The following is a 27,669-nucleotide window of genomic DNA, read 5'->3' as shown; positions in this document are numbered from 1 at the left end:
CTGTGGGAGAGAATCCCCATCAAGCTCAATTCTATGACTGGGAATGTAAGTGTTGCCCAAGTGTAAGAAAGCAGATCCTCGAGCTATCTATGAGAGGCAGGTATGTCAGCTCAGGGCAACTGCACTGGTATTCGTCCTCTGTGGTCCAGCAAGGTCACCTATTATCGGCTTCCAGCTCCCCAGTCATCTCCTCTCTTGGATGGAGACATGGGTCTCTTCCCCCTTCTGACCAGGGTATTTCCAGGCTGTACAGTCCCCTGACTCAACTGTGATATTCTCAGCAAAAGACAGGCTGCCCAAGCAGGCTTCTTTTGCCTTCTCTTCAGAGACGGTATACCATGTAATTGCCAATGATATAGGTCACCACACAGCTCTTTCTGAGCAAGCACACTTCATTCTTAAGGTAAAAGCATAAGAGAAAACACTAAAAATATAGAAGAACCTACATGGATGCTAAGAGGCTAACCAGAAGTGACCCCTAACACCAACATGGGCTCTGGCAGGTGAGCAGTCCTTCAAAATCCCATACAAGGGTTTTCCTGTGGTTTTTGAGTTCATAACACACTTTTGCGCAGAACAAGAACCCTGACTTTGAGTCATTTATCCAGGTTGGGCCTTTGAAGAGACTGTGAATGGGTAATCACCCAGACAATGGTTTTTCTGCTCAAGACGAAAATTCAAAAGGTGAGTGGTGAGTCCTTTGCATTCCCCTCATCCCAAATATTTCCTGGGAAATCCATTTCACATGTATTATCCTAACGAGTCCTTTTAAGTTCCTAATACTTCAAACTATTGCATTAGTCATGTTTCCTAGAAAAGTTACATATAATTCCAAAATAACGTATTAGCAATTGCATTTTAATACAATGGATGACTTCTAAAATAATTACAGAATTAAGTTAAACCTTATTGAATTAAGGATTGTCTAGGTTATTGTCTTGTATGTCAGAGAAGGTACAACCCGTTCAGATTGGGGCTACATCCACTATTCTAAACAGCTCCCACTCCCCTTCCTATGGCTCTAAATATGGGGCATTCAGTGATGCCAGCTGCCTGGACAGACCGGGAAGAGCCTGACAGCTGCTTAAAAAAAACCCTCTAAAGTAAAAGGGGATTGGAATAGCCCTTGTATCTTGACTTTTATCTTTAGAAGTCTCAATACCATATACATAGCCAGGTAAGCTGCAGACATGTGGACTGCAATGTTAGCACAGAAAACTAGGTTTGTGCTCCTATTGGGATTTTTTAGTGTCAGTGGCAATTAGTGGATATGAAGTATGTTGTTTGATTACCCTGTGTAAATTCATCAGGAAAAATTCAGACTTGCTTTGAGCAGCCATAGTGACAAACTGTTGTGTAAGGTAATTGAGTGGAAAGTGGATTAAAATGGATATGGGGTAAAGAAGCAAGGCACACTGTCCAGTTTGGCACGCAATGCGTTTTGCCAAGGAATGTAATTTACACGCAGAGGAGAGAGTGCAGCAGGAAACGCAGCTAACATCTGTATACAACAAAAGGTGGGGCTCGCTTTACTCTAGAGCTAGGCTCCCCGAGATCAGACTTTTACTGGTGTAAAAACGGATCCAAACGTTGCCACCCCGGATCCTCCACGTGCGCAGCCCCAGGCAGAAGCGAGAATTCAGGGCGGCCGAAGGCTGCGGCTGATAACGTGTCGATGCTGTTTACAAAGCTTCACCTCCGCAGCGAGTGTCACTCCGCAGCAATCGCGGCCTCCCCCGCCGCCGTGAACATGTCCACAGGGAAAACGGGGGGTGGCGACTCCAGCCCAGTTGCAGGAGCGGAGCTGCGCCCAGCGTAGCAGCAGCCCCGGGGCGAGCGCGGGAGGAAGCCCTGCTGGGGCTGCCGTGGACGGTGCAGGACAAGCCCCCGGGAGCGGGGATCTCCCGGGCCCTCCGCGGCTCCCTCTGAGCCACGGGCCGGGCCGCGGCGAGGGGGGCTGACGCACACCCGCCGCAGCGGGCTGGGCACGAGCAGGAAACGCACCTACATGCTCATTTGCATACGGCGCGCGTTGATTTACCCTCATTCGCAAGTAGCTTCCGGCCTAGAGTCCGCGCGGAACGTGGCAGCCGTGACCCCGCCCCCTGCGTTGGGCGCGGCCCCCTGCAGCGGCTCTGTTGGGCTGGCACTGGCCGCACGCACCATGTGCGAGGTAAACGCGGGGGGGGAAGGCCCGCACATAGGCTGTCCCATTGGGAGATACCCCGCTGCTCTGAACTCAGGCCCGTCCCACCTAGATCTCCCGGATGTAGCCCCTATTCCCTTCCGGTCGGGGTCAGCCTTGTGCTTCCGGGTAACGGGGACGCTGGACGCTAAGGTGGGGAGTCCGAGGTGGGACCTGGGCCCTGGTAAGTGCTGGGAGCGGCGCAGCGTTGGCGCCCGGGAAGCAGCGTCTCCTTCCTCTCCCCCCGCTCGCTGTCTGCCCCCTCTTCTCCCGGCCCCTCCCGCGCGGCGCTGCCCCGCCCCGCCGCCGCGGGCCCGCTCGGCACCCGCTGCGGCCGGTGGCTTCCCACGGGAGCTCCCGCCCGCCCGGAGAGGGAGCGAGGCGCTGAGCTGCGCCCAGGCCGCGGCCCTGGCAGAAGCCCCCCAAGTACATCGCGGCCAGTCGCGCGGGGAGGTTTCACTTGCCCGCCCCGCTCTGGCTGGACCCTCTGTGCCCCGCCCCCCCCCGGTGTTCAAAACGTCTGGCTCAGACCCCGCGACATCACACGGGTGGCTTAAAACCCGTGAGGTTTAGAGAGAGCCCCAGGGGAGCTGGAGCAATCTGTGCAGTGGGGCTGGCTGTGAGCCATGGACCCGAACCCTAAACCCTGCGTCTGATGGAAACCACCCCACGTCAGGAGTGCTGCGGCGTCCCTGGTTCCAGCCCCTGTGGGTAACGTAGGGCAGGGGTTTCTCTGCTGCCTTCTGCTCACTGCACCTTTAGAGGGCGCTTGGGGCCATGGTTTTCTCTACCGCCCTGAGCAGCAGAAACTTGCTTTTTTAATGGAAGCTGAGATTCTCCTGGAATAACCGGACTCCGGGAGCTGGGGTTTTAAGTAAAACACCAAATATTGCTAGAATTGGCCACATTGTGGTTCCGCATATCACTGACTTGCTCACTAATTGAGAGGTGGTTGATATGCTTCCTCAAGCGCTGGTCATTGAAGGACAATCTTTGCCCTAACAAAAAGGGATTGAAAGAGAGACGTATATCCCTCCCCAAAGCTAATCTTGCTGACTCCACATGCTCTCAGTCGTTATTCTCAAACAGTGAGGCTCACAGTTGTGGCGCACAGTGTGATGCTGTGCATAACAGCATGTGTTGGGTTAAGCACATTTTTAACTTTCAGACGTCATCTCAGAAAGCCATGCACATGTGCACCTGCAGTTGCAAATGAACCTGCACTGTGTATTAGGTTGCCTAGCAAAGAAGAGTATTTTGACTTGATTTTGGTTTTCTGATATTTTTCAGGATTGCACTTGTACATAAGCCACTATATTCAGTCTTTTGAATAAAATCTATAATAAATGCTGATCATCATAATCTTCTTAGTTCCCTGACACTAAATTTTATGATTAAAAACAGGAAAATGAAAGATTTTTATTAGGTTCATTTTGGGACCTGTCAACCCTGAAATGTTTATCTTAGCCCGATTGTGCCTGTGTTTTTAAGGTGCGTAAGGTTGTTCATGCTGTGTGATCCCTTTGGCGTTAGATCATCTAATGCAGAGAGTAGTTTTAATCCAGAATTAATTTGTTGTCATAGGCTTATATCGTGATCATAACAGTTTTTCTCCTTTTGAGAATTTTTAAATGATTTAAATTTGCATGAACTTTTAATTTAACTATTTCTATAAAGTTGCATTTAAGTGATGTATCAACATCTTGCATTGTTTCCTCATCCCTTCAAGGTCTCCGGGAATTTAAATGGATTAAATAAATTTCCAAGTCTATCTCCTTGTAGCACCGTCTCAAGAGCTTACATGACATAATCATTCACTTATAGTATTCATATATATGTCCTTTTGAAAAGTAGATAAATATTATCCTAATTTTATATTTGCAGACAGTATGGGCTTGTTTACACAGGGTTGTAGTCCACAATAACTTTTCTTAGTGTGCATTCAAGTGACTTGTGTCCATACAACACAATTCTTCAAAGTATACTAATTGGCCACTTAATAATTCTGTAATTCACTTTGAAAGTATATTAAGTTCATTGTGTATTGAGTTAGTGTGGACTAATGTGTGCTCTCTGCCCATTTCCACTAGCTTGGCAGTCTGCAAACTGCTATCCCACATTGCTTTGCGTGATGCCAGGACAGGTTTGTCTCTCTACCTGTATGCCCTCCACTGCTCTGAGGTCATGTTGACTGGATGTCACATAGCATGGATGTTTTGCTCTAATCTCCTACCATCTTAACAGCCGAACACTAAGTACTAATGACCTGCACTAAAACAGCTATGAATGGAATCATAGAAGTGTAGGACTGGAAGGGACCTCAATAGCTCATCTAGTCCAGTCCCCTGTGTGATGGGTTCTTCCCCCACCCCCACTCTGAGGGGCCACCTGATATACTGGGGTACCATTGAGCCTGCCTGTTCCACCAGCCTGGGCTCCCTTACGCTGTCCTGCTGAGCCGGACCCTCAAGCCTCCTCCGGCACACACACAGGTAGGGACGCACCCAGCTGCAGAAAGACACAAACACTGAAATCAGCTCTGCATGGGAAGGCTTCAGCTAAGGAATTGCCCAGCACTCAAGTGCACACCCGCTCTAGAGTGTAAACTCAAAATTATATTGTCTTGTGGTGCACAGAGAATTATACAGCATAAGCTCATGAAACTTGCCCCCTCCCTCAATGTGGAGGAAGCACAGCTCTTCCCCCCCCCCCCTTATGAATTCCACAAACTGGTTTTAGAGAAAACAAAAACAAGTTTATTAACTACAAAAGATAGATTTTAAGTGATTATAAGGGATTGCAAACCGATCAAAGCAGAGCAAATAAAACAAACTAACTAAGCTTAATACACTAAAGAAACTGGTTACAAGTAGTAATTTCTCACATTAAATGTTGTTTTAGGCATTTCTTTCACAAGCCAGACACCTTTTCCAGCCTGGGCTCAGCTCTTCTCCTCTTCCCCCCCCCCCCCTTTTGTCCTTGTTTCTTAGATGTTTTCAGCAATCATCCTGAGCGGGTATTCAGTGAAGAATGAACACTGATTAAGTCACTCCCCTGTCTTAAATAGGTTTTACATATGGCGGGAACCCTTTGTTTGCCAGTGAGGTTCCCACCCCCCTCAGATGAAAAATATCGGTATTCTATGGTGGAGTCCAGTACCAGGTGACATGATCACATGACGCTGCAGTGTCAAAGCAGCCATGAGTCAAAAGCCATTTGAAGCATCCCAGGCAGCTTCTCAGGAAGGTGGGAGATTAGCATCTTCAAAGTCCTATTGTTCTCCCTAATGGCCCATCCAGACTGATTGCATTCTGACTCGTGGGCATTCCCTAGGTGTAAGCCCACTTGTAATTGTTACATAGTCAATATTCCTAACTTCAGATACAGAAATGATACATGCATACAAATAGGATAATCATATTCAGTACCTCATAACCTTTCCAATTATAGAGCCATTGTGCATAACATACATCTTAGATATGCTATAATCCATATTATAACAATATTTCTATGAAGAATATGGGGCGTAGTGTCACACCCTGCACTCAAGGCAGGACTAAGTAATAACTAGACCACCTGTCAGGAATGTTCTTAAAAACCTCCAATAACACAGATTCCACAACCTAGGCAATTTGTTACAGTGCTTAACTACCCTGAGAGTTACAAAGTTTTTCCTAATATCCAGCCTAAACCTCCATTGCTCCAATTTTTGCTCATTGCTTCTTGTCCTATCCTCGGAGATTAAGGAGAACAATTTTTCTCCCTCCTTCTTGTAGCAACCTTTTATGTACTTGAAAACTGTTATCATGTCCCCCGTCAGTCTTCTCTTCTCTTCTCCAGACTAAGCGCAAACAGTTTTTTTTTCAATCTTTCCTCATAGGGTATATTTTCTTGCCCTTTAATAATTTTTGTTCTCCTCCTCTGGACTTTCTCTGATTTGTCCACATCTTTCCTGAAATTTGGCACCCAGAATGTGACACAATACTCCAGGTTAAGCCTTATCAGTGTGGAATAGTGTGGAAGAATTATTTCTCATGTCTTGCATACAACCCTCCTGCTGAGACATCCCAGAATGATGGTTTGTTTGTTTTTTTTTGTTTTTTAAACAGTGTTACATTGTTGACTCATATTTAGCTTGTGATCCACTATAACCCCCAGATCCCTTTCCGCAGTACTCCTTCCTAGGCAGTCATTTCCCATTCTGTGTACTATGCATTTGTCCTTATTGAATTTCATCCTGTTTACTTCAGACCATTTCTCCAGTTTGTCCAGATCATTTTGAATTTTAATTCAATCTCCAAAGCACTTGTAACCACTTTCAGCGTGGTGTCATTCACAAACTTTGTAAGTGTACTCTCTATGCCATTATCTAAATCAGTAATACTCAGACTGAGGCGCTCGCAAGCCGCAAGTGGCTGTGTCTCCCCTGTGGCTCTTCGCAGCACATGATATTAAAACACTGATTTAATTATTAACCAATCAGGATGCTTTTACTATGTTATTAACCAATTGTATTTGATAAAATAAGTATACATTTTGCTGTGAGTACAGTAAATGAAACCGTGAATTCACACTACTATGGCTCTTCTGGGTAATATTGATCATTGGTTTGCTCCTTAACCACTGAGATCTGAGTATCACTGATTTAAATCATTTGTGAAGATATTGAATAGAACTGGACCCAGGACGGATCCTTGTGGGACCCCCCACTCAATATGCCCTTCCAGCTTGACTGTGAACCACTGGTAACTACTCTATGGGAACAGTTTTCCACCTTATAGTAGCACCATCTAGTCTATATTTCTCTAGCTTGTTTATGGGAATTAAGCAAGAGTAAAACTTATGAAAATGAACCACTTCATGTTCTTAGGAATTAATTTCAAATTTAAAGATCTCTTAATGTAAACTGCTTTAAAATCAGAATGCACTAGAAACTGGAAAACCATGAGTTTAAAACAAAACAATTTTGTGTATGTCAGATGAGAATTTTAGAGTACAGATTCTATCTACTAGAATCATAGAATTTAAAGATGGAAAAGACCTACTAGATCATCCAGGTCATCTTCTTGCTGATGTAAGATTGCACTATAGGGAACATTTTCTTGTATTATGTATGGATGTTAAAGGTAAGATGGCACTTTTTGAGAGAGAGAGAGAGAGAGTTTTCCCTGGTATCCTAGCCAAAATTCCCCCTCTCCTTGCCACTGTTCAGCAACATGATGTGTACTGTCTGCTGAGTGCTCCATGCCAAAGGTCGCCACATTTCAGTGGTTTTGTGTTGTATTTAGCATATGAAGCCCTTTGTGGCGAGTTTTCTGAATAGAAGGCAGTATATAGCATGTTTTTTTTTAATTATGTACAAACTTAATGTCTGCAAAATTGGTTTTAAAATGTGCTTTGAACAATGATCTGCATGTAGTTTCACAGAATTTTTCTGATTTAATCAAGTTACAACAGTCTTAAATTAACTTACACACACACACTTTATCTATATATATATATGAATATAAAAGTGATGAGTATGAATGCAATTTTTGTGTGTGGATGTGTGTGTGTGTATATATATGTATATGTATGTGTGTGTGTATATACATTCGTACATACTTGGGATTTTTTTGTGCAATTCCTGGCATAGCAAGATTAGACACTACTCTCATGTTTCATCCTGGTGTAGTTTGATATTTATTTTTCTTCCCCCATCTAAATAATAGGACTTGATCATGGAAACATTCCCTGATCTCAACTGCCATTGTACATGTAAGTTTCAAAGAAAGCCTTTTTGGTGATATTCATATATGTTTCTTTTCACTAGATATGGATAACAGACGTGATGAGAAATGTGGAACACCATGCGCTACATCACAAGAAGAGATGAAAGTCAGAGGTGGGAGTCATGAAATCAAACTCTAGTCTAGGACAGTGGTCTCCAAACTTTTTTGATCGCGCGCACCCCTAGCAGTAAAATTTTTTTGAGCACGCACCCCCTGCCGTGCCACAGGGCCGGCTCTACCATTTTTGCCACCCCAAGCAACAAAAAAAGGCGCTCAGACTCCCGCCCGAACTGCCTAACCAAAACAAACAAACAAAAATAAGCCGCCCGAACTGCCAAAGCGGCGCTGCTCTGGTGGCACTCCTCCTGCCACGCACCCTGAAGGATCCTCTTGTGCCCACCCCACTTTGGAGACCACTGATCTAGGACAATAGCTGCTGGAGAAAGACTCTCTTGTATTATTTGCATACTATGTTTTGCATGAGTAAAAATGGTTGATTGCATTGCTTAGCATTGTCATTAGCTAAATTATGTTGGAAATGACAGAAGGCAAGGACAATGGTTTTATTTTTTTTAATTGATTCACCAAAGCTTGTCTTAAATTTTAATTTCTATAAAAAAGTGTCTTCTGAGCTTAAGTTATTAGCTTGTGTGTTCTCACTATTTGAAACCTAATGAACCAGACCTTGTGTTCTCCTAAGGGAAAGACAAGAGAAAGCGAAAACGCAGCAGAAGCAGATCATCATCCATTTCATCAACATCATCTGCTAGTACTACTACTACATCCTCCTCATGCTCTTCATCAAGATCTTCCTCCTCTTCAAGCAGCAGAAGCAGTTCAAGTGGCAGAGGTAAGTTGCCATTACTGCACTTGAGTGTGTGTATTTACTCGTTCTAACAGTGCTGCTACACACATTTGAAACTTACTTTAAATGTAGCTTAATTACCAGGAAATAACTGTACAAGTCAGTGCACAACTTTTGCTGTCTTTGTTTCTTCAGACTGTTTTCATGTAACCACTTCCTGTAGCTACTCAAGCGCCTCTTTACACAATGCATGTGCTGTCATTTAAATTAACTAATCAACATTAGAAATAAAAAAAATTCTTTTCACTCAAAGCAACAAGTAAGATCTCAAATAACATTGTGTACATTTAAAATGTTTTAAAACAAAACAATTGAATTTTTTTCTACTTTGCCTGCCTGTCCAGACCAAAGTTAAAGTTTTTTGGTTTAATCTGAATTTTGGTCTCAATCCTGCAAACACTTAAAGGTGTGAAGTTTACTCATAGGACTAGTCCCACTGAAATCAATGGGACTGCACTCATGATTAAAGTTGTGGCTCGAAAGCTTGTCTATCTCACCAACAAAAGTTTGTCCAATAAAATATATTACCTCATTCCCCTTGTCTTTATGATTAAAGTTAAGCAGATGTGTAAATATTCTTTGACTAGGTGTCCCTATGGGTGCTCCACTTTAGGTGTCTGTGTGCCTGCGTGCTTTCAATCAGAGATCTTTGGTAGTAATGTCTGTGGGGTCCACATCTGCAACATGTACATCCCCGTGCTCCAATCCAAGAGCATATAGAGGAGGGTGGACCCGCCACTGTTCCAGTTCCTTCTCAGCAACCTGCAACTAGAGATGCAGCATTGCGGTATCCGTTAGCTTCAAAGTTTTAGCTAGCTGACTTATTTTAGTCTTACCTCTTCTAATATTTTTTTATTAATTTCCCAAACACGCTGTGTGCTTTTGGGGGTCCCCCCCACACCCCTTCCACACCTGACCTTGGCCTCTCCTTGTCTTCCACCTTCTCTGTTGCGGGGTATGGCCAAAATTTCAGGCTGCAAACCCTGCCAGACCTGTAATAGGTCTTTTTGCCTTAGTGATGGACATTCCAGCTGTCTCAGAGTCGCGTGTTCCATCTAAGTGCAAGGTCTGCACTGGTTTTAAGAGCAGGTCTAGGAATCTGAGGGACAACAGGCTCAATCTTTTCCTCGTGAACCATTCCTTGAGACCTGCTATCACTTCAGGCCCCCTTGGATATTGGCCTCAGGCAACCTGAGTGCCCTGGCGACTTTCACAGCTCTGACTCCAACAAGCGGAGACCTGGGAACAGCTTCAGAGAGTCTAAGAAAATGGAGAAGTCGTCCCCGAAATCAGGTGGCAAGTATACCTGGCGTCTGGTATGAGTACTGCTGTGGTTCCTACATATTCAAAGATTATCTACAGCATGGTGCTCTCTGAGAAATCTCTCAGCAAACAGCCTCACTAGACACTGACACGGTACCCTTCTTAGAGTCCTCCAGTCATTAGGGACTCCTTGAAGAAACTGTCTTTGACCGTGACCCACTTCTACAGGTAATGGGCGAAAGGACCATATGGATCGTCCAGCTGTACCATCCCTGGTAACATCAGCTTCATCCTAACCAGCCACATGGTGCCCTACTTTGTTGGTACCAACTAGGTTCCTTTTGCAAGAGGATCTTTGAGTGTTGGAAGAACCTGTATCGCATCTACTGAGATGTACGAAGAGCCATCTTCTGAAAGTACTCATGTGTAGCTCCCCTGCCCCAGTGTGTAACCACACCTGTAGGCCTTGTCTACATTACACAATTTTGTCGTCAAAAGGCAGCTTTCATCGCCAAAACGATGGTGTGCACACGGCAATGCTCCTCCCTCCGATTTAACTCTCCTGCTACACCAATGACATAAAACCACCTCGACAAGAAGCATAGAGCAATGCAGTGCCAGTGTGGACACTGCGCTTGCTTATGTTGCTCTAATTGGTCTCCAGGAGGTGTCCCACAATGTGCATCATGACCACTCTGGTCAGCAGTTTGAACTTTGCTGACCTGCAGGTCTGCAGGCATGCGCCCCTCTCTCTTTTAAAGCCCCAGGAATTTTTGAAATTCCTGTTCCTGTTTAGTTGGCGAGGACAGCTCACATAGCAAATGCACAGCTGACCATGCCGACTTTCTGCAGCAAATGCACTCCTGCCTGGAGTATCCTGGAGTTGTTGGGTTTGTGGGGCAAGGAGGCTGAGGAGGGTGGAACTTTGATACCTACGGGCAGATTGCTCATGACATGCAGGAGAAGGGGCACAAAAGGGACATGCAGTGGTGCCATGCTAAGATCAAGGAGCTGAGGCAGGTGTACCAGAAGTCATGGGAGACCAACCGTCGCTCTGGTGTGGCGCTGAAGACATGCCACGTCTACCAGGAGCTGCACGCCATCCTCAGTGGCGACCCTACCTCCACCACCAAGAGTCCCTTGGATACTTCGGGGGAGACTGGAGGCAGGAGCCAGCAGAGTCAACCCTGGGGATAAAGTGGTGGACAAGGAAGTGGAGTTGGAGGAGGATGTGGGACATGCGACAGGGTCGTCTGATGGCCTGGCGAGCCGAGCCAGGACCTCTTTTTGACTCCGGAGGAGTCTAGCCAGTCCGAGCACTCCGGCTGTGGCATGCCTGATGCAGGAAAGGGGAGCTCTGGTAAGTACTCATTTTGCTTTGATACTGCATGGTGACAGGAGGTTGAGCTCTGCTTTATTTTGTTACATGATAAAAGTGGGATAAGGGATAGAAATTAACACTAGGTACTCTTTGCATCTGCTTCTCGTTACCCTGTGCAGCTATGCAGTGGGGGCCCTGCGGAAAAGTTTGTTAATGCACACCAGGATGTCCCGGGAATCCTCCATAGTGATTTCTAGGAGACTTTCCTGGAGGTACTCTGCAATCCTCTGCCGAAGATTCCTCGGCAGAACTGCTTTGTTTCTTCCCCCGCTGTAGGAAACTTTGCCACACCAATCGGCAATACTTCTCCAGGAACCAAAGCAAGCCACAGGCGAGCAGCATACGGACCCGGTCAGAAGCTGCATGCATGCAGGAGATGCACCCTTGCATCCTTGGTTACCCTCAGGAATGAGATATCAGCTTTGATCACCCCCACCTGTGAAAAATAGTGCCAATAATCAGAGTAGTGTTCCTAGGCGCTTGGAGTGATCCCCTTCGGAAACCACCCAGACCATTTGTCCCATCTTGCCCCTTCCCTCTCCCTCCCTTCCAGGCCAAACTCACCATGTTTTGGGCTCTCGCTGTGCTGTGTACTTGCTAAGGGAAAGTGAGAAAGAGGTGTATGTAACTGTTATGATTCAAGGCTGTGAGTGCACTCACAATACTACCTCTGTTTATTGTTTCTTTTGCTTCTGCAGATGTGCTCTTGAGGGCCACCTCCTACGCACCGGCGGAGCGCCTCCATCAGATAAGGAGGCGAACCAGGAGGAGTAAGGAGGACATATTTAGAGAACTGCTGCAATCAACTGATGCTGCAGACAGCGAGAGCAGAGCTTGGAGAGAGACGATCAATGAAAAACTCAGAATGGATAGCCAGGAGAGGAGACGGGGGCAGGAGCGAATGATAAAGCTGATGGAGGACCAAACAGAGATGCTGAGGTCCCTGATTGCACTGCAGGCAGAGCACATCCGTGCTCAACTTCCCCTGTAGCCTGTACAGAACTGCATTCCATACCATCCCCAAACTCCCCACTCACATTCCTTGCATGTTCCCAGCCCGTCGCAGTACCCCTTGCCCTTGACCCATAGGGACACGTTTCATAATGACAACTGGACTTGCACACAGCTGTGAGAGCCTCATTTGAGACAGTACTCCTCAGGGTCATGTCCCTTGTAGGAAATGGAAATCGGTGTATTGCTGTTTAATAAAAATGTAGACTTAGAAATAAAAGGAATCTTTTTGTGTCCTGCATGCAGTAGTTGCTGCTGAAATTCTTATACAGTGGCAATCGTCATATTTGCAGACTACAATTAGTGCTTTGGCAGCAATCATTACAAGGATCATTCAAGGCAGCAAGTAAACAATGCCTGGCTGAATGCATTAAAGAAAGACACATTACTGGGGCTCATTGTCAAAATGCTGCTTCAAAGCCTCCCTCATTCAAGCAGCCCCCTGTTGAGCCCCTCTGATAGTCCTGGTATCTAGCCGCTCAAAATGAGCCACCGGGCAGTCTACCTAAATGCTCCACCCCGGGGTAACTTTTCCCCGTTAGCTCTGCTTATGTTATGCAGAGCACAGCAGGCTGCTGTGACCATGAGAATGTTTTCCTCATTGAGATCTAACCTGCCAAAAAGGCTGCACCAGTGACCCTTTAATCTGCCAAAGGCACATTCAGTGGTCATTCTGCACCTGCTGAACCTGTTGAAGCGTTCCTTGCTGCTCTCAAGGTTTCCAGTGTAAGGCTTCATGAGCCACAGGAGTAAGGGGTAGGCTGGGTCTCCCAGGATCATTATGGGCACTATCCACATCCCTTATTGGAATCTTCTGGTCTGGAAAGAAAGTCCCTGCTTGCAGCTTTCGATACAGGCCAGAGTTCCTGAAGATGCATGTGTCATGCACCTTCCCTGACCACCCCACATTGATATCAGTGAAACTACTCCTGTAATGGACCAGCGCATGCAATACCGTAGAGAAGTAACCCTTTCTGTTGGTGTACTCTCACAAGATGGTCTGGAGCTGAAATTGGGATATGCGTGCCATTTATCACCCCGCCGCAGTTAGGGAATCCCATTGCTGCAAAGCCATCCACTATTTCCCAAACATTGCCCAGAGTCTCAGTACTCAGCTACAGACCAGCTGTAGAAATTTTGACATCTATGAGCAGATTGCCCTGGGGATGCAGGACAAGGGGTAAGACAGGGATCAGCAGCGGTGCTGTGTGAAAGCAAAGGAGCTGCATCAGGCATATCAGAAGGCCAGAGAGGCCAACAATCGATCTGGTGCCAAGTCACAGATCTGCAGCTTTTACAAAGAGCTACGGGCTATATCTTGGGGACACCTCATCACGACCCCGCACACCACCGTGGATTCCTTGGAGGAGCCCGAGTCACAGGCCCCTGCCACGAACACTGAGGAGGGGGTAGGGGATGTGACCAGGGTTTCCAGCTATGTTGCAAGCCAGGCCCTGTTTGAGACTCTGCTGCAGTCCAGTCAGTCAAGCACAGGTGAGCTTGATGCAGGGGAGGGAACCTCGGGTAAGTGTGTAAATTTATTTCCCATTACAGTGGCACTCCCAATTTAGCCGGAGACTGCTATTGACTTTTCGTTAATTTACTCAGACTAGAAGAGGTAAAGGTACAACAATGAGAGGTCGAATTATTTGTTTTTCATTCTCCTCTTTTGGCAGGGGATGGGGAGACACGCAGAGCAGTTTATGTGCACAAGGATGTCCCTTGAATCCTCCTGAGAGATCTTGATGAAACTTTTGTAGTGGTACTCTGCAATCTGCTGCCAAAGCTTTCTAGGGATGGCAGCCTTATTTCTTCCTCCATAGTTGGACACTTTCCTATTCCAGTCAGTGATAACTTTGGCAGGTACCATTGCAGTACACAGGCTAGCAGCATACAGGCAGGATACCAGCAGCAACTGTGCTCTCTGGCTTTGTCACCCTCAGGCGTGAGATCAGCTAAAATCACCACTGCTTGTGGAAAATGGTGCCAGTCTTCAGAGCCATTGTCCTATACTCCCATATAGCTTCATGCAACCAAGCAATTCCCTCCTCATTTCCCTTACCCCTGTTAGGCCATACTCCCCATGGCTGGTGGTCTGAGTGGGGCCGTGCACAAGCGCTCCAAAGCAGAAGTGTCAATAAGTGTTTAAAACTTTAGGGGAGCGAGGGGAAGGGAGTTGTGAATTTTAACTTGTGCTTTCTTTTCTGACTATACTGACACATAAACCTTGTATTTTGTCTGCTGCTACTGCTGTTTTGGCCTTGAGGGGTTCCCTCCTGTGACACAACAGGGAGTGGGGCGGATTTGACCTGGGACTGTTGTAGAGGGGAGTTACATTGGGGATGGGGGACTTCCCTTGAAGGAAGGTACCTGAGCTGTAACCTGAGCCAGGAGGGGGATTGGAAAAAGTGCTACCTTCTGGCCAGGAGACTGGACAAAGGAGAGGAGAAGCTGGGGGGAGGGGGAAGAAAGCTGCTGAAGGAGTTTTTTGGTTTCAGTTTTTGTGCTGGGTGGTGGAATGCAAGGAACCCCAAGGCTGGGGTTTAAGCTCCCTGCCCCCCAGAAGAACTTAACTGAGGGGTCCTGGTTGTACCTACAAGCTCTGTTTTAGACTGCGTTCCTATTGTCCAATAAACCTTCTGTTTTACTGGCTGGCTGAGAGTCACGGTGAATCCCAGGAAGAGGGGTGCAGGGTCCTGACTTCCCCACACTCCGTGACACCTCCACACACTCAAAACGCCTGAGCCAAATGATGAGAAAGAAGAGGACTCAGGATGACGTATTCAGTAAGACCCTGCAAGCCAGGGCTGCATCGGGCCATGAAGAGAGGGCTTGGAGGGCAAATATCATAGACTTTATGGAGAGGGAAAGAGCTGACAGGCAAAAGGCCGAGGAGGCCCATCAGAAAATGAAGAGGGAGACACATGCTCTGGCAGCAAACACAGATGCTGTAGACTCTTGTGGACCTCCACGTTCAAGAATCCTAGGCTTGCCTTCCTTTGCAGTCCATGGAGAACTGCAGCATAGCGCCTCCCTACACGCTCCCTCAGCATTCCACGTGGCAGTGTGGCCGCATCTCTACCCCACCACTCCACACTGCGGGGACAGCAAGGACAATCACAGCTTCACATACATGAACAATGGCTCTCACAGGTGAGAGTATGTGTAGCTAAAATGGACATGAATATTCCTTCCTGCTCTTTACACTCTGTCCTATTTTTATTAAGGTTTTAATGTATTTACTTGTACAGGATTTTTTTTAAAATGTTTTCGTTAGTTAATAAAACTCTATTGTTTGAAAATGATTTATCTTTATTAGTTTCCGACTGATACTGCATAATGCCTGGTGGCAGTGAAAGTAGTTTTACTGTACCCTCATACGCAACCCATTGAATCAGTGACACAGTGTAATAATCATAAGCCTACAGCAAGCATCTCACCATTAGTAGGTGCATTGTCAATGTTCTGTTCATAGATGTGTAGCAAGCACCACACAGTTGCTAACAGGCTCCCAAACAGCAGGGCCAGGTAGACATGGTACACCACAACCCAGTGCTGTGGCAGACTGTGACTTATAAGTGTTCACAGCCTCCCTAAGCTGTATAGCTCTATGTTGATCTCTTCTAATAGTCTTTGTGTCTGGCTGTTCAAACTCAGCAGACACCATTCCACCTCCGCTCTCCACCCCGGCAGCATCTTTTCCCCCTTTGCCTCTCAGATATTATGTAGGATACAGCAGGCAGCTATAACCATTGAGATATTTTTCTCACTGAGATCCAGTCTAGTGACTGAAGGGACGCTGGCATTGTTTAGTCTACCAAAACCATATTTAACTGTCATTCTGCACCTGCTGAGCCAGTAGTTGAATCTTTCTTTGGTGCTGTCAGGGTGGCCGGTGTACGGCTTCATGAGCCAGGGAAGTAAGGGATTGGCTAGGTCATCCAGGATGACTATTGGCATTTCAACATCGCCAATGGTCATCCAGTGATCAGGAAGGAAGGTCCCTGCTTGTAGTTTTCTGAACAGTCCTGTGTTTTTAACAATGCAAGGGTCTTGTATCCTCCCTGACCAGCCAACAACACCCATGAAGCATCCCTGGTGATCCACCAGCGCTTTCATAACTATAGAAAAATAGCCCTTTCGTTTGATGTATTCTGTGCCAAGGTGGTCTGGTGCCAAAATAGGGATATGTGTGCTGTCTGTCTCTCCACCGTAGTTCGGGAACTCTGTTGCTGCAAATCCATCCACTATGTCCTGCACGTTGCCAAGAATCACAGTCCTGCTTATGAAGAGATGATTAATGGCCCTGCACACTTGCATTTCAACGGACCCCACAGTTTTCCAACTCCAAAATGACTTTCCACTGACCAGTAGCAATCTGGTGTTGAAGGTTTCCACAGTGCAATCCCCACTCGCTTTTCCACTGATGGTGCAGCTCTCATTTTGATGTACATGCGTTGAAGGCTGGGGCAAGCTCAGCGCGCAGATCCAGGAATGTGGCCTTGTGCAGCTGAAAGTTCTGTGGCCACTGCTCATCATCCTAAGCCTTCGTTATGATGCAGTCTCACCAGTCTGTGCTCGTTTCTTAGGCCCAGAAGCAGCACTCTGCTGTTTGCAGCTGTTCCATGAATGCTACCAACAATCTTGAATGGATTCTCCCTATGTCCCACGGGTAATCTACCCTCCAGGAAATCGTCACATTCCAAGTGGCTCTGCAAATACCAGAGGATTGTGCATCTTGTGCTTGCAATGCTTATGACAATAGTGCAGAGCTGTGCAGACTCCATGCATCTGTCAGAGATGACGGACAGCGACAAGTCCCATGCAGGTTTGTGGGATTCTCAAGATAGGTGTGAAAATTATTGGATGGAGATGGCATTATGGGATGGAGAAAACTGCTTGATGGGAACTTGATGCTGCAGTCCCAGTCATGCCCTTGTGCCACTTGTTTCTGCCTCCCCATGCATTGCCAAAACTTCTCCAAAGACAGTGCACTGAACAGTGTCGAGTTGCACACTGGGATACCTACTCATGGTGCACTGTACTCTACATCGAAACAAGCACTCCCAGTAAGTATGTACACTGCCAACTATACACTAAGTGCGGTGGCCTTATGCTGATGTAACTTGAGGTGGCAAAAGTCTGTAGCGTAGACATGCATAAAGATTTTAATGGCACCTATGGGAACTCCTTGTCTTCCTGCCTCTTTTACAAGGAATTTGACCTTGGGACCTTGGGACAGGGTGTACCTACCCTGCACCAGCCCCACAAGGGTTAACTGTGCTTTGCAGGCTGAGGAAGCCCCGCCCCTCTGACTCTGCTGGGCATGCTCAGCCTGGAGGCAGAGTATAAAAAGAAGCAGCCCAACTCGCCTCTGTCCCGGCTCCGCGTCACGTCTGTGCAATGCACAGCGAATGCCTACTCAAGCCTCTGGCAGGAGGCTAGTGCACTTATTCCTGTTGCCTTAAGTTCCTGTCTCTAATCACTTGTCGTGTCGGGCAGGCTGCTGAAAGGGGAGGGTGTGCAGACTGCAGGCTCTCTCCAGGGAGCTGCTACAGGTTCCGACTATAAGCCACACGACGCAGAGTTCCAGACGGACTCCAGGCTGCCTGACGAGCCCGGAGAAGAGACCGTGCCAGCAGGAGCTTACCCGAGGACCCCAGAGACCCAGGGGAAACATGGAGCATCGCCGAGGGAGAAAGGATAGGAAGCAGTTTAGGGAACTTAGACTCTTCTCCAGTGAGTGAACCGGGGAACCAGTCAGCGTGTTTCGGAAGGATCCCCGCTGACTCGGTGGTGAACATCCCCACCACCGCCAGGCTCCTGGGCTGGGACTCAGAGGAGCAGCGAGGGTCTGAGTCCCCCTACCCTGGGCGCTGCCCCCTCCCCCCCGAGTGGTACCCCACTTCCCCAGCAGACCAATAGGCCACACAATCCCTGTTGTTAGGTGGGCTACTCTTGACTCTGGCCATTGGGCCATGCTGCCTTGGGCAGAAGGGCTGCTTTATTGAAACTGGCCACTAGGCCATACTACCACATTTGATAGTCAAGGTGACAAACGAGGGACCTAACGGGCTGCTATACGTTTTTTTTCCCCTTCTTCTTGCCATACGTGACCCGGCACCTGTGACGGGGTGTACATACCCCGCAACAGACCTGTAATGAGCACTGAGCCCACAGTGGTGTATGACAATCTGCTGAGCAGGGATGGCACCCTTATAACTTCCCAGCCACAGGTGCCGTCTGAAGTGACCCTGGTGCTGTGGCCAATAACCAAAGAGGCTATGCCACCAGAGCAACTAGAGCACAGCTGGGTCTGTACTCAGAAGAGCTGTTTGGAGATGACCTTGGGAAGCAGCTGCCTACAGAACCTGCAGCAGAGCAGGTGCCAGAGCCTACTAAGTTTCTGCTGCCATGTTTTCTGCTGTTAATGTATGGATGGGAGGGATTTCCAGCTTATCGCCCTATGAAGTTATTAATATAAGCCAGGGTTTAGTATGCCTCTGTTCAGTGCGGAACCCACACCATTCCCCTCACATCCTCCACCCTCCTTTCCTCCAGCACCACGTGGGATTCAAAATGGACCCCACAAAATGAGGAAGAAAAGTTAAGCAGTTATCATGAAACATAGACCAGTTACTTGCTGATTGTTACAAGTATAGGTTGGGGCTCCACAAATAGCCTCATGTACCCCTCTTGTGTAATACAACACAGCTTATAAATAGGCCACACCTGTACTGGCCAGGACTTCCTGTAAACTGAGTCTCAAAAAACCCTGGCTGTTCAAACAAAACCAGAGTGTGTATTTAGTTCATAGCTGCCTTAAATATGAATCCAAATTACAGCAGAGGATGGCTGTCTCTCTGTGTTAGGAGTCCCTGTGGCTGGCGATCGGCCAGGTCTGTTCATGGACACAGGGTGCTTGTAAGGAGGCTATACTACATCTCCGTGCTAAATCAGCATCTTCTTTCTGAGGAATTTTCACTTGTTACTGGCTGGTGACAAATGTGAACTTCTCACAGAGTAGGAACTCCAGATGGTTACGTTCCAGGGTGGGGTGTGCTTATTAGGGCTACCTCTGTAACTCACGAGCCTCTGTAACACTTCCTGGGGGTACCCAAGGTTGTGAGGCACCTCACTACCACCTGGCCTTAGCATAAGGAAGCCTTGTCTATGCCTGCTGGGGGTCAGTTCCCCAACACCACCAGTCTCTGGCAACACAAGCACTGCCTTCCAAGCCTCCACAGGCCCTGCTCTCTGTAAACAGGTTACTGATAGGCACACTCCAAACCCGACCCCTCCGAACATCCGCCTATAGGGTCCGGCCCCTGTTCCACTGGACCCCCAAAGGAACAATACACCACAGCTTACCAGTTACACCGTAGAACCCAGCTCCACTTAACACCCAGGACTTAGATTTGTTTATAGAGAAAGCTAGTATTGGTTTATTTAACAAAGAACTGATTCAAATGATTAGAAGCAGAAATATTGGAAACAAAGCGTTCCATATAAAATAAAACTATAATGGGCATATTAGAGCCCAAATTTAACTAATAAGACTCTGTCATGTTATAAGAGCAAAAGCTCAATCAAGGCAATGAACACTAGCATATGGAACAGACAAATGTAACCTGTGTATTCGTCCACTCCTGTCCAGTTGTGACCTGCACATATAAAATGCATCAGAAAGGCCAAGGACAACAGAGGGACAGGGGACACCCAGAAATAGCTGTCCGTGTCATTTGGCAGCATGCATCTTCCACTGTTTTGGCACCGAGTTTGGTTATTGTGTTGTACGTTTTGACTGCTGCTAGTCAGCTTTTCTGGTTCTTACTTTGGAACATACTAACTACATGTTTAAAATAAAGTGTTGAATTTGCACACAAAACTGCAGTACAAGTTTTATTATATGTAGTGTTAAAGGTGGCACAAACTTTAATAAATGTCATCACACACCCATTCTCAATAAACCACAGCAGAGGCCTGCCTGCCGCTTCTGGGCCATCTGGCAGCTTGTAGGTTCATAACGCTTCACACCAGGCTGCTCTCCCAATGCCTCCAACCCTGGCCCAGAACCATCTACACTCCAACAAGCACAACCACTCCAAACAGCTGTCTATCCCTCTGAGAGTTCTCAACTCTCTCAGTTGGTGGAAGGATCCCCACAAGGTTGGTATGGGAGTCCCATTTTTGTGTTCACCACCCACAAAGACCATCTCTACAGACACCTCCCTAGTAAGCTGGGGAGCTCATCTCCAGAACCTCATGGAACAAGGCGGATGGACACCTCAGGAGTCTTCTCTTCCCATCAGTCAGAGCAGTTTGGTAGGCATGCATCCACTTTCTACCCAAGATCAAGGATCGCTTGGTCAGAGTCATCATGAACAGCAGAGTGACCATGTGCTATAAGAACCTCTAAGGAAGAGCAAGATCCCAGTCCTTGTGCGCAGAGGCAATACAAACTTTGGAACTGGTGCAGAACCCACCAAATTGACATACCATCAGCATATCTGCCAGGTCTGCACAACACCATAGCAAACATACTGACCAGACATTTTTGCCAGGACCACGAATGGGAACTGGGTGATCCTATCCAATGAAAGATTTTTCTTGCCTGGGGATTCCCAGGGATAGACCTCTTTCCAACACTGTTCAACACAGCACACCAGCAGTTCTGCTCCAGGGGAGGATGTAGCTACAACTCTTTAGGAGATGCCTCCCTCACCTCACCCATTGGCCTGGAATTCTGTTCTGTGCCTGTCCCCTAATACCATTGTGCCTTAAGTTCCCAAACAAAGGAAAGCAAGAGAAAGCAGTCATCATCCCCTGAGCACCAACCTGGCTGAGGCAGGTATGGTTCCTGGACCCGATTTGCCTGCCTCTGTGGCTACCTCTTTGCTTGCCTCTGACCGCAGACCTACTGACCCAAGGATTGGGCACAATAGTCACCCCAGTCTACCCACACTACATTTCAAGGCCTGGCTCCTCGATGGCCCTTGGGCATAGTAGAGTGTTCTTTCAAAGTACAGAATGTGCTGTTTGAATAGTAGAAAACCCTCCACAAGAAAGACTTACTTGCAAAAGTGGAAGCAGTTCTATTCCTGGTGCACCCAGCATGTATTATTATCACCCTCTGAGTCACACCTCACTCACTGAGTTTAAAAACCCTGGGTTTGTCACTGAGCTCCATCAACGTCCACCTGGCTGCTACTACAGCTTTTCACTTACCTGTTTCGGGGTTTTCAGTATTCGTGCACCCTGTAACTTCAGCATTCAACTTTAACCGAACTTTTTCCTCACAACAGAGACCCTACTCCACCGGGAGACCTTAATCTAGTTCTCAACGCTTGAGGAAACCACCCTTCAAGCTCATAGCGAGTTGTTCTCTCATATGTAAAATGGGGATAATCCCACCCTCTCACTTCACAGAGATGCTAAACTATTAATGTTTGCAAAGCACTAAGATACTGTAGTGATTAGTGCCATAGAAAAGCCCAGGAGGAAATTAAGAGCAGGATTTGAATAGTGTGGAATAAACAAGGTTTAGGGCCACACATTGAACAAGGATAAAACAAAATAATGCATCACTGCCCATTCATTGAGCACTGTCCATCCTGTGCACTGAATGGGTCCTGTGGAAAAAAATAATGTAATTATATAATTAAAGACTGTATCAATGCACAGGGGGTCCAAAATACTGGCGTTTCTTAACTTTTGAGGGCTTTACACTGCAACGTTCACATTCTTTTAATATAGCCTTTTTATGTACTAGTCTAAAGAAGTTATAGAGCTAATTGCTTAATTTTAGTCATTATAATCTGTTCTCTGGACTATCAGCTTGGCAACCCCTTACACAAAGTCAAAACATTTCACAACTCTCCTACATATCCTAGAAAAATAAAAATAAAAAATGTATCCCTGATAACAACAAGGCCATATAATTTGTGTGTGTTTTGAGCGGTTGACAGGATACTTGACTTTGAAGGAGAAGGGAGGGGAGAGTGTGGAAGTGAGGTTGTCTTTGCTTTAGATTGTAATAAAATTTTCCATTGGCTCATGACCCCTGTAACTTCATTTTGTAACCACTGGGAGTCACATACCCATCAGTTGAGAAACACTGATCTAGGTATTATGTTGGAGAGGTTCATAATTTGTGACAGTAGCTGCAGAAACAGATAGTGTTTGTTTGAAATAATATAAATATATCGATGCAAGTAATCGCTGGTGGTGAATTACGGATTTATAATGTTGATATTCTACCACAAGGTGGCAGCAAACTGAGTTTGTGTTTGCGTCATTTTGTGTCAAGGTTCATATATTTTAGCCAAACTTAAGTATTCTTTTCTTATTCACACTTGCAACACTGTCCCTTTCCTGCTGTACTAATTTCAATGTTTTAATCTGTAAAATAACCCATATTTTTAAAATTGTAAATTACAGACTCTTTTTTTTCCCCTTAGATTCTCCCAAGTCTAAATCAAAGAAAAGGAAAAAAGAAAAACGCAACAAAAAGGTAAATATTTGCTGACAGAAATAAATAGCAATCCAGGCAAAAAAAACTTAGCTGCTACTGTATTCTGGTGTGATTAAAACTCACCTGGGAATCAAAATAAGGAACATAATTGTTCATTTAAAAGGAGACATTTCTGTGGTGATATTAAATGAATTGAAATTAAAATGTACAAATTGTTTCAGAGGAGAAATTAAATGGAGCTTCTTCTAGTAGTGTCTGGAATGGGTGCAGGTAGAATTTAAGGCACTCTGTGAGAGGAATTGGGGACCCTGGTATGAATTATATTACTGACCTGCTGCCTCTGTCTATGCAATCACTGCACTACCGGTATGAAACTTCTTGTTAAACACCTTGGGGACCTTGTGTGACTGGTGCTGTATAAAACAGCATCCAATTCTACTGTGGTAGCTTTGCTGCAATAAAAATGCCATAATGGGATTATGAGTGAAGACCGTTGCATCTAGTCTGCATTTCTGCAACCAACTCCATCATTTGGCAGCACAAAAAGGAATGAATTCACCATTATGTTTAGAAATGTATTAGCTTCAGTTCCACCGAATGTTTGTGGACATCCGAAACAAATGATAACTTTTTGAAAGTACTGTGGAACAGACTACAGATTTTCCTACATTCTGTTTAAGCTTAATAAGCTTGTCGTATCCATCAAGAAAATATAAGCAGGTTAGATATAATAATGTAATCTGCATTTTTACACTGTCTTATACTTTTTATTTCTATCACTTTCTGCTCAGGGATTTCAGATATTTAGTGAGGCAGGGAGGACCAGACCCCCCAGAAACGGGGTCAGGGAACCCACCACCACTTCTGTTTCCTGGGATCATGGGGGTCACTAGGCCTTAACAAACATCAACCTCTTTGCTGCCCCCCCATTAATACATCTCCCAGAGTTGGTCCAGGCGTGGGGAGCTATGGCAAAAGTGACTTCCAGGACAGTAGCAGGAAATTTGTGAGTTCATACATATTTGGGTTGGGTTTTTTTCTCTTGTGCTTCTGTGAGAAGTATGAGCTTTGCATACGTGTCTTGTACTTGTAGAAGAGGAAAAAAGAGAACAAGCTGAAGAAAAAGAAAGAAAAGAAAAAAAAGAGAGAGAAACCAGGACCTGTCCAGCTTTCCAAGGTACATATGCTGATGTCTGTTTCATAGTGCTCTGTTATGCTCCCATTCCTCCCCATGCACAAGTGTTTATGAAATAAAAGGCCCACCGGGAAATGGAATACAGTTGGCCACAGCATGCCTAGGACAGGGAAATTAGCGTCTGATCCCTGCATGATAATAAAATGTGCTTATTAATATAACGTTGTTTAGAAAAGTGTGAGCATATTTTTATTCTTTGAAATGTATCACAGTGCATGATCTCGTTTTAGTACCTTAAAGACAAAAAGAAGACTGAAAACTACAGTATGATAACAGGGAAAAAAATTAAGATGAAAATAAAGAAGACTAAAAAGGATAAAGAGGTAAATGGCTGAAAATGGTCTGTATGTCCCAAAAGAGGGAGTACAGTATCTTTTTCTATTTTCCCAGATCACTTGCATTGTGTAGATGAGCTGATTGTACTTTTAAGAGCGTTAAATTGAGTGCAATTTTTTATGTAGTTATGGGGTCACCAGAAAGAGACTAGATTTTAGTCCCTTGGACATAAAATAATTTTATGATGTGTGCATGGACTATTCTGATATTCAGACATGTAAAGGGTGCCTGTCTAACTTAAGTAAGGAGCCCTGAGTTCGCTACGGTTGTCTCATAACCGGTTCAGGGTTTTCTCCATTGGTGTGATTTATAGTTGGTTTTACTTTTAACTCTTCTATGAAAGAGGGAGTACTGCCACCTTCCCAGTGTCCTGGGTTTCTACATTGGGCCTGGTCTACACTGGGGGGGGGGGGGGGGGGGGGGGGGGCGAGCTAAGTCAATCTAAGTTACGCAACTTCAGCTACGAAAATAGCGTAGCTGAAGTCGACATACTTAGAACTACTTAACGCGGTGTCTTCACTGCGGTAAGTCGATGGCTGATGCTGTGAAATAGTTAAATTTTGACAATTAAATGGAGGCTTGAGAGTCACGATCCAAATTATATTTTCACACTTCTCAGCAGTTCCCCTTGTTTGTCTGCAGTCTGTGAGACACCAATCAGCAGGCATTCAGTTTGGCTAGCCAGTGCTATTGAATTTGATTGACTAACTGTTCAATGATCACTGCTCACTTTATAGTTGATATATTACACTGACCATTTTGAGGTTAGATTTAGTCAAAAATATATTGTTTGGCTATTGTTGCCCTCAAGCCATGCTGAATCTGACTTGATTTTGCCACTTTTATCCTAAGAATCAAACTGCCTGATGTATAGATGATGGTACTTCATAGTTCCTTATCTGATTATTTATAGTGGCTATGATACCTACTGTTGATGAGGTCAGTACATTTGTGCCACTTGTTCAAACAATTTAGTATTTGCAATAAAAGTTTTGTTCATAAAATTACATTCTAAACTGTGACTCTTTATAACATAGGTGTTGCTACATTCAGAAAAACAGAGTGAAACCCATATAAGGGACCACCCTTAGAAGGCATCCTGAGGCTGCATATCTGGCCTGATTCTTCACTGCCTTGCACCCAGTATAGCTATATATATCCGTGCAACACAGGGGATCATGATATCCAGCCATCTGGATTTGGTAGCAGTTGACATCCACTTTACACAGGTGTAAATTACTACACAGAATGCAAAGCAGTGGAGTATCAGGCCCATTGAGTACTATTCTGTTTCTGTGAGAAAACTACTTTTCACTGATTTTCTGTCTCCCTTGAGTGGTCCTTTAAGTTTCTGTGTAATAGAAATGTGCACTTCCAAGCTGACTTCTTAACAAATTAAATTGTTTACTGAACAAATGAGTGATTTATAAAAACTGCTTTTCTAATCCACAGAGAGACCGAAACCGTGCTGAACTCCTTGATTTCCTAAACTCCGCCTTGTAATGGAAAGAGTGCCGAGCAAGGACGTGTACATCTCCCAAGCCAACCGGTCCTCATGCCTAGCAAAACACAAAGGAAACTCAGGGAAAAGGGCACCATTTGTGACAAGACCAGACTCTTGTGCTGTGAAGACAATCAGTGTCCTTTACAATTGGCAAAATGAAGAGTTACTGCTAACTTGTTTATTAATATCCATGTCGTCCTTTTGAGATCCTAAAGTAATAGCCAAGTTGCAATGTTGTATGAGTGCTTAAAATGTGTTGCTGCTGCTGATCTGAAGTGAAATGACATTATTGTACTTCAGCGTATCAAATACATCCCAGAGCTGCATGCAGAGCACACTCATAATTTCAAATGTCTTTAACGTTTATGGTAGCTGAAGCATAGCAGTGTACTAGCAGGTCATCTGCTTGAAAAATTAGGTGTTTCTGTATATATCTTTCTTAGTGGTGATTTTATTTGTTCTAAAGACCACGATGACTCTTTGTGAATAGTACATCTACAGAAATGAATATCTTTTTTAACAGTCATCTTCAATATGTTGCTTTCTCAAAAAGTTTGAGACTCAGCCTTCTCACGGGTGTTTATTACCATTTGTCAAAGCTTGGTAACAAATTTATAATTAAAATATTCTAGAGTAATAAAAACATTAGCTGAATATTTTTATTCAGAACTAGAAGCAGAAAGGTCTCCTCCTTTGGCACAGATCAGTTATGTTTTGAACACTAGTGCGTACACTTGCTATGTCTAGATTGCTGCACATTCTGACTTCTAATCACTCTTATGGGTGCCCATGCTTCAGGGGGAGAGGCCCCAGTGTACGTTGCAACAGTACTAAGAGCAATTGACTTCAACGGGAGTTTCATATGTAGAATGATCATACGATACATGAGCCCTAGTTAAAACACACAGGGAAAAACACTTGGGGCTGAGTTTGAACAAGAGTACCAAGGTATGTGACATCACAGCATTGTGCCAAGGAGACTTTGTGAAACCTTCATACAATCCAGAAGCCAGTTTTATAAATTATTTGATGTTAAAAAATTGTATATGGATTCTAATAACTAGAGAATTATGATTTAGCAAAGCACTTATGTCCATCCCCATTCAGAATAGTATTTAAGTGGGTGCTTAGTCCCATTGGCTTCAGTGGGGTTTAAGCACATGCTTAAGTGCTGTCCTGTATTGGGGCCTAGGGAAGGAGACTGGGGATTAGGAAATCTAGGTTCTATTCCTTGGTCTACCACTGACCTGTCACTTAATCGCTTTCCATTTTCATATTGGTAGAATGGGAGTGATAACATTTATCTGTGTAAAGTCTTTTGACTCCCTTGGATGAGAAGTACTGGAGAAGTGCAAAGTAGTATGGAGTAGCACTAACTTCTTGGTCATTAAAGTTGAAACTGACTTTTCATTATAATCCTGATTTCCATCCCATTCCCATAAGAAACCAATGTCCCTGCAATTTCACAGGCACGTTGTATGGAAGGCTAGAATTTCTCTGGGAAGTATTGGGGGGGAAATCAGAATTTTAAATTAAAGAGCTGTTTTCGAAACTCCCCAGTGGGTTGACTTTTTGCAAAAATGTTGTTTTCGGCTTCACACATCTCCAGAATGGCTTGGCCTACAAACTCCACCTTTGTCTTGTCTTGTCAGCCCTGCTGAGGAGAGTTTAGCTGCTTTTGGAA

The 27,669-nt window shown here is 45.4% G+C and overlaps 1 protein-coding gene across 2 annotated transcripts; it reads left to right on the top strand.

Annotated features, from left to right (window-relative positions):
* The first annotated feature begins 1,977 nt into the window (after positions 1-1,977).
* On the top strand, positions 1,978-26,654 carry LOC112103195 (arginine/serine-rich protein PNISR-like). 2 transcript variants are annotated; one of them, XR_003369827.2, is made up of 6 exons: positions 1,980-2,369; positions 7,998-8,069; positions 8,657-8,806; positions 22,937-24,127; positions 24,376-24,468; positions 25,934-26,654. XR_003369827.2 is itself a non-coding variant. In XM_026652539.2 (4 exons), exons 1-4 carry the CDS (start codon positions 2,009-2,011, stop codon positions 12,454-12,456), a joined length of 876 nt encoding a protein of 291 aa, XP_026508324.1. In that variant the 5' UTR covers positions 1,978-2,008; the 3' UTR covers positions 12,457-12,684. The 2 variants fall into 2 exon arrangements, 1 of the variants encoding a protein (XP_026508324.1); XM_026652539.2 differs by lacking the exons at positions 22,937-24,127; positions 24,376-24,468; positions 25,934-26,654 and adding an exon at positions 12,164-12,684 and having other exon boundaries at positions 1,978-2,369.
* Positions 26,655-27,669: the final 1,015 nt, after the last annotated feature.

The sequence above is a fragment of the Terrapene carolina genome, unplaced genomic scaffold (assembly GCF_002925995.2).
Source record: "Terrapene carolina triunguis isolate 2854851 unplaced genomic scaffold, T_m_triunguis-2.0 Scaffold120, whole genome shotgun sequence".
Taxonomy (NCBI): Eukaryota; Metazoa; Chordata; order Testudines; family Emydidae; genus Terrapene; species Terrapene triunguis.
Note: the sequence above shows the minus strand (reverse complement) of the source record. Positions and strands in the feature narration are given on the sequence as shown.